General features: G+C 39.9%; 1 protein-coding gene across 1 annotated transcript in view; it reads right to left on the bottom strand.

Annotated features, from left to right (window-relative positions):
- Positions 1 to 684: 684 nt before the first annotated feature.
- LOC147689264 (collagen alpha-4(VI) chain-like) overlaps positions 685 to 8,124 on the bottom strand; it is a 495,718-nt gene continuing 488,278 nt past the window's right edge. The window contains exon 43 of the mRNA XM_086942070.1: positions 685 to 2,411. Within this exon, the coding sequence (XP_086798196.1) occupies positions 2,239 to 2,411 (173 nt within the window). The 3' untranslated portion in view covers positions 685 to 2,238. The remainder of the gene's footprint in view (positions 2,412 to 8,124) is intronic.

The following is an 8,124-nucleotide window of genomic DNA, read 5'->3' as shown; positions in this document are numbered from 1 at the left end:
CTCCCTCCCCTCCCCCAAGCCAATTACAACACTACAATGGCAGCTTTGTGATTGGTCGGGACGGCGCCCAGCCAGGCGCCTATGGGGAGGCCATTTTCTCCATGTAGGTTACATGCAGCCTACATGGAGAAAATGACAGAGTTCGCATGACTGGTTTGGTTGGCTCCAGAGGGCCGACCAAACAGTCAGGTCCCGCAACATTGGGCTTGCCACTCCTCCCCTGTTGCAGGACCACCCACCCACCCGCCGCCCCCAACCAAACCCTTCTGCTTTCTCACAGTTTGAAAAGCAGTACCATAAAATGTTTTTTATACCATTTCATGTTATTGCTTCTCACACTGCGAGAAAGCAGTGGGGCGACGTTCCTCCGCACGCATGGAGGAGCCGCCCCTGGTGGTATGGAGGGAAGTCCAGAGATTGTACAGAGAAAGATGGGGTGCTGGAGGACTCCTACGTACAAAACAAGCATGAAGTGTGCTGAAGAGGAAAGAAATAAAATGTGTACTGAATATAAAAATAGAATAGTGCATATTTACAGATATTAGTGGCATTCACCAGGGTGAATATAATTTATTTACTAAGATGTTTGCCAAGTGTTCTGAGACAAACGTGTCTCCAGAATGGGGTTCTAAAAACAACACACTCTCTTCCCTCTATGTACAACACTATAACATCCTCTGTGTTGTAGACAAGATGACTTTATTCAAATAGGTAAAACAACATAGATCCGCACTGCAATGAGCATGTTACATTGATCAAAGACTAATCACAGCATGATGGCACACATTTTAAAATTTTTTGGGTCAACTTCTTTCAGCACCAATAAAAATGTAGTACAACATGGGTTTCCATCATAAGCTAATGATGATAAACCCTGACTATGTTAATCTATACCAGTAGTGGACACCTTTGCTATAAGGTTTGGGAAGAGCAAAATGATCTCTATAGTTCAAAATTGTATCCAATCCGGATTGTATCTCATCTGAAAATATTGGGCCATCTTTAACTTTATGAAGACGTCATACAAAACAATGTTAAATATGCAAGGGCCTTGAATACCAGAAGACGTTATTACCCTGCCCCTCCACCATAGGCAATCCACGTTGTTGACCCAATTCAGGAAGGACCTCAAGACCTGTATATTCGACGGAACCTCCACACCCAGACGGATCAGCAGCACCCCCATCTACCCCTGCCCCTCCCCCTCAGCGCCTTGAGACCCTCACGGATGAGTAGCCGCGCTATACAGACTCATGATTGAGTGATAGTCCACATAACTCAGATTGAGGAAAGGATATCAAAATAGAAAGAGTTATGTAATTATTTTAAATAATACTTTTTGTGAGTCTGAGTGGCTAGAAATTAGGAAAATGGTTTAGGACCACTGAGAAGCATTTGTTCAATGCACAAAAAGATTCACTGAAATAAAAAAAAAATTGTTTTTCTCCCATTTTTTTAACAAATAAAAAAAGACAGAGTACAATTTGACAAAAAAGTGGTTACATCCGTTTCTGGTCGGCGAATGGCTGTAACAAGCACCATTTATTAGGAACGTTATGTACATCACTAAGCTCCCTTTCTTTGTATAGACACAACTGTAAATTGCTTGAAAACATAAAAAAAATACCTGACCTGTCCCATATACACTAGTGTCTATTGTGCCACTGGATATCCTATCCTTTGCCATCATTTCATTATGATGACAGGAAATTACATAAAGCATTTATTTACCCATTTTACAGAAGTGAAATCATTTTGAAATTAAGGTCTACATCTTAAAATTTTCACTATGCTGTATGTTTGAGGTATTAATTCATTTTCAGTAAATGACAGCTACTGCAGAAAGTGCACATTCTTGGCAATGAAGGCAACACAATTGAAGTTCATGTTTTTGTTGCCTCAATTGTTAGATAAAAATACCATTACCAAGTAAGGTAAACATATTGTTCTTCCTATGTAAAACAATAATGAATCCATGATTAGCAAAAGAAATGCAGTGTGTAATCAATGGCAACACAAGAAATACTGTCTACTCCACGTCTTATTTTGGCATCAGTTCAGTCATGGCATCCTGTAGTTTTATGGGAGTGTGGAAGTACTTCCCAATAAGTGCTAGTGCACCAAAGCCGGAGTACACAGTATTGAGAACAACACCCATTTCATTTGTTGGGTACATCAATGCTTCAGTGACAGCTATGCTGGTACGTTGTCGCATTGTGGTAAGGCGCAAGTGTAACGCTAGGATGAAGCGAGGCACATGGCTTCGCAGGCCTCCTGAGTTTCAAAGCGATTCGAGTTGCCTCCGCAGCCTCCATACCAGAACTGGACACATTTTTTCTCCACTTTGTTGTAGGACCACTTCAGGCTGTACTCCTGACAACTTCCTTCATCTTGGGCCACAGCACATGCATCTGCAGAGATCAAGGACAGAGATTATTTCATTATAATTTACTGTGAATGTAACCTTTGTAAAATGCTGTTGTGTTAAATATTAACCATACTAACACAATTTCATTTAGTATGTGAGTTATCTTTATAAAATGCTTTTGTGTTAAATATGAAACATGCAAATACAACTATATTTAGGATGTATGTTGTTACTACTCATGCTTTTACAACGCATGCCTTTACCACGCAGGTTTTACAACGCAAGTCGTTACAACGACTTGCGTTGGTGGGCGCTGGATAGTGAATAGTTTAATTTACTATTCCAACTCCAGTCCCCGTGGATAGTAGGGAAGGTTTTGGATAGTAAATTAAACTATTCCCTATCCTACAGCGCCCCCCAGCGCAAGTCGTTGTAACGACTTGCGTTGTAAAAGATTCGTGGTAAAGGTACTGCGTGGTAAAAGTTGCGTTGTAAATGCTGTTCCCCCTATATTTATTGTCCATTATTATATTTCATATCATATAATCATATATCATAATAAATCCTAATTTTACAGGTTGTTTTGTTAATTAATCACAGGAGAAGACGACCTATTGGCATTAATGAATATAACTGTCATATATACACAGAAAAATCTACATTTGATATTTGTAAAACTTATTTATTAGTTTACATTTTCATACACTGTCACTATCTAAGCTTCTGTCCTGCAGTGCCACATTTTATGGCTCCATTAAACAACCTGAAAAGGCCCAGGAGGTCGTCCGCAACAGCGGCGCTAGATATTCTACACTGGCTACCAATTCACAAACGCGTCCTGTTCAAGGTCCTTATCATCACTTTTAGGGCCTTCCACTCTTCGGGCTCCCAATATCTTCAAACTGGTTTTAAGCACTATTTTCCATCCAGAAGTTTAAGATCAGCAAATGCCAATCTGTTGAAAATACCTGCCTTCCGATTGTTGTCAAAGGGAGGAAAATCGCTCACAGTCTTAGGTTCAAAGGCATGGAATATATTCCCCCACAACTTCGCCAGATTACATCCAAGTCCCTGTTTAGGAAGGCACTAAAAATCTGGGGCTTCATTTATGAGGCTGTGCGTCACTTTTACGCCACCGGTGGGCACTTTTTGTGACGCACCAGTGGCGTAAAAAATGCGCCTCGTTGAGCCATATTTACAAAGTAACGCATCTAGGTAGATGCGTCACTTTTTAAACCCCTGCGCCACATTATACCTGCGCCAGGTATAATGTATGCAAGGGGGGGGTATTGGCGCAAGGAAGGGTCGTAGAAGTGACGCAGTGAAATCTATGAGATGTCACTGTTTCACTTTTAGGACGCCAATGCGTCAAAATCTTGCGCCTGCCTCACAGCAGGCGTAAGACTGACGCAAGGTGTGTGTGGCCCTTGGGCCACGCAATAGGGGTGCAGAACCTAAGTTGGATTTATCAATGTAATCACTTTGCGTGGCCCTGCATCGCATAATAAATCCAGAGTAACGCAATGCAGTGCAAATCGTTCAATTTCTGTGACCTTCGAACATGGGATTGAGAAGAGGTTCTTGACAGGAGAAATGCGAACAGTAAAATGGAATCGCAAAGTGATCTGATCAAGAGTCTGCATTAGGTGGTAATGCTGTACCTACATTGTTTAATTAATAACAAAGGATATCTAGGGTGTGTCTGCCTATATGAGTGGAAACACAAGAATTCAATAAGTTAAAAAGTGCTAGCATCTCTCTAAAATTAATCTGTGCCACATTGGAGCTACATGAAAATTAATTTTAAATATTTCTATCCTACTCCAGCTAGCTACTATTTCCCCAAACTCTACTTATATTCAGGCCATGCCTTTTACATACTTAAAGCCAGTTTACTTGTATCTTTACATTAAGGGTTTATCTCCCTCATATAGTTGAACTGTTACCCTATGCACAAGCAGACAGGCACAACTTGTACTCAAGCACAGTCATGCCTACACTCAGCCAAAGCAGCACAGGCCATTTTATAGCTGGTGTCTTTAAAAATGTGCCGAAACTTTGTAGTAGAGAAACTCCTCACACTCTATTTTATTTTTCCAACTTCATTTAGGCAGTTAATGCTGTTCATTTTTGTTTACTTATTCTCCTATAGTCTACATGTTTTACTTTAATGAAAGCTTTGTAGGGAATCTTAACCTTGTTTAGTGCTACCAACTTTGAATAATAGATTTTTTAAACAGTGAATTGTGCAAGTAGCTTTTCCAGCAAGGCAGTGAATACCTGTACAGGCTATTGGCACTAGAAGCTCGATGCGGTCAAATTTAGCGGATTATTTACTATTCATTTCTACCAAATTATGTTTATCAGGAAGACACAGAGGGAGATTGCACCGTTTATCCATAAAAGGTTTGGTTGTTGTAACACTAAGGTCATGCATTTTCTGAGTTATATATATCTACAGTTTGCATATAACCAGTTAATTATTTCCCTAAATTTTCTATCATATTCAATCTATGTCACCCATCTTTTTTAATTGTGTTGTTTGCATCTGTTTATGCTTGTGTGCAATAATGTGGGCCACCCAGTAGCATTCTGTAGTTTAGAATGTGATTCATTTAGCAAATGTTTCACCCTTGTGAGGCTCAAAAACAAATACTCAGGAACTAAGCATTTTACATGTGATTTAAGTTGGGCAATGGCAGGTTCCCTAGAGGTTGTTTTCACTCAATATTTGGAAAGGATAGAAGGTTGTATCATTCAGATCCCAGCACTAAGACCACCAGACATATAATTCCAACCAGTGGAAAATTGACTGCTCTCACAATACATCAAAAGTGTGGACAATTTATTCACTATAGGAAAGACTGCTAAGCAAATCCCCATAGAAGGTCCTTTAACTTCAGGCCTTAATCACTTCCCTTTCTCAGATTACAATTCTTAGTCAGGATAAACACAGACTATGCAAATTACTTCTGTCCGGAAACACAGTGTAATTCTATCTCACATAGCGGTCTTGGCTATCTGGCCTGGATTCAGCCATTGTGACAAATACTTGATCAGTTGGTAAGGTCAGGAGAAATGAAGTTTGCAAATATGTTTGCAGGCGGCAACAGAATATGAACAAGTCTATTCATGAATATAACTGCTAGAGAAAGGAGAATATGTAAAATGCTGCTTGTCTGGTTGTTCCTATCTCTATGAATTAATCCACGACCAATTAACGACACATTTTTATAATGCTTACCATGTTTTTCTTAATCAATTGCTTTCACTTCCGTGCCCAATCATGAGTTCATAGCTAGGATTATGGGTCCGGACCAACTCACCAGTCAAGTATCATAGTTAGCTATTGTGACAGGACCCATACAGTGAGCACTACGTTTATTTATCTGTAGAGGATTCTAGAAATTGAGCACTAAGTTTGTTTATCTTTAGATGATTCTAGAATAACAATAACATATATGCCACATTTATTCATTAGGTCATTAGAGAGGTGACCAGATTTCAAATAGTGACACCTTATTTTGCACATTTAAAGAAGTTTGTCTTGGTACTATTGGGCCACTTGCTTCGTAACTGTTTTCATCCATTGGCTGTTTTAAGCGTCTCTTTATGGCTTCGAGTCAATGTACTGCAATACGTTTTTAACCAATTTTGTTGAGGCTGTTCATCCATTAATGTTCTATTAAATGATTTTCATTATTAATCTCTGCTAAACTAGCACATATTTTCTGTCTTTACGCCCCTTTGCAACTTACTGAAGGAATCTGAAGGGTCCCCTTTTTACACTTTTAAGCTAACCGGTGCTACTTTTCATTTCCAGGCCCATATTTTCTCCAGTGCATCACAATTTTACTGGTGGATGCAGCCGACATTTTAATGGTTGTAGGTCAATGCACCTGCCTACTACAAACACTGTCAGTATGTGCAGGCAGAGGAGGAGCTTGCAAGGGAAATAGCTGCACATCTACGCCAAAGGCAAACCCAACTGCTCCCATCTGCACTGAGTCCACATGTTACACAGGAAATGCTGTCAGGCTTGGCCCAGCTCCAGGTGTGCTCTCCTAGATGCCTAAGCGCATTGGAAACTCCTAACTCCTTCTCTGAAATAGCACATTTCTGAATTAGGTATATGCAGATTGACTGAAAGTCAAGATTTTGAAAACCTCTGTACTTTGAATCGTTGGTTTCGAGCCGAGCTCGATCTGGCCTCCTTGAATTTGCCTCCAAGTCATCCTGGACTATTACTTGCCTTAGGTGCTGGTGAGTTATCACTCCAAGGAGCCCTCTAGGACCCCACACCAGCATCTATCAAGTTACACTACTGTTCAGAAATCTTGCACTAAACCATGGGGCGTGATATCCTGCATATTCCCAAGCTTCTGTTCACTTCTCAAACAACATTGGGTCATATTTGACATGCTGATAACTCATCAGTGGGACAGTTTGCTTCTTACTGAACTATAGGTGCAGGACTCTTCCCATCCAGTCCTCCCCAACGAGATTCCCGCAACATATTCAATCTTAAACTTTAACAGACCATCCAAAGGTGACGGGTGACTTTAATCTACAAGGACAGGCTGACACACAGATCCATTCAGACCGACCCCATATCGGGCTGTATAAAACTGATATCAACTCTGCCACACCCTTATGCTTCTTTACCTTTCTTATACTTAGGATGATCTTCCTTCTTTGTCAGCTGATAAACACTTTGTGGTAACATTTGCAATTGAGCTCCATGAACTAGCTTCTAAATTGTCGGTCTTAGGGCATGATTTAGATCTTGGCCGACGGATTACTGCGTCACAAATGGTAACTGATATCCCGTCCGCTGAAGTATCAGTTCCATAGGATATAGTGGGATTTATATTTCATGATCCAAAACAGGTCCTCTGTGGCAGACATTGCATTTACACAATAATGTGTGATATGAAGAATTCAGTACATTTCTGATCTCTGCTTGCGTCCTTCCACATGATCTGTTATCTAGGTGAATGTTTCAATGTTATTCACCTGTTCCCTCTTTATTCTTGATTCTGAGACTAAGTGAAGTAGTCACATCAATGTCAGTTTGAATAGCATTAGTTACTTATGTCTAATCCATTTTGGTTGATTTACATTTTCATTTCTTATTAGTGTATTTACCCGTTGGCTCTTGCCACTGATTGGTCAGGAATATTGCTCAGGTAGACAAGAGTACCAAGCTCATAGTATGTCCTTCGCAAACCTAGGTAAACCATTAGGTCTACCTAGGTTTGTACTCCTATTCAAAAGCATTGTACCGCTTGCTTTCAGTGTGTTTTTCCTACCTTTTTATTTAAAAACGGAGTCTAAGGTTTCCTTGACTATTTCATAGTTGAACTCTGTGTCTTGTGATTTTACTTGCCAAGAATCATAGTACAGCTACAATATAACGAATATACCTAACTATGAACAACTCAGCAAGTATCAAACTCTGTACTCTGACAGACGATGAAACTTGGCACCCATATGTAGGTTATATTAGCAGAATAAAATCATTATGGACTTTGTTTTTCAATAAAGGCATAAGAATCCAAACACAAACTCATATGTCAAACATATGCATTAGGAAACAGATTGGTTTTCATCTGCATTATAATAAAGCACTTTGTCACGAGGGCACGTTTGGATAGATAATGCCTGATGTGTAGTTTTTAACAGGTTCTCAATCACAACGTGATGGTACGGCAGTCACTAAATCATATTCCCTTATTGACAAAGATTGGGGTTCA

Source organism: Lissotriton vulgaris, chromosome 10 (assembly GCF_964263255.1).
Source record: "Lissotriton vulgaris chromosome 10, aLisVul1.2, whole genome shotgun sequence".
NCBI classification, from domain to species: domain Eukaryota; kingdom Metazoa; phylum Chordata; class Amphibia; order Caudata; family Salamandridae; genus Lissotriton; species Lissotriton vulgaris.
The sequence above is the reverse complement of the archived record's forward strand: the minus strand, read 5'-3'. Positions and strand labels throughout refer to the sequence as shown.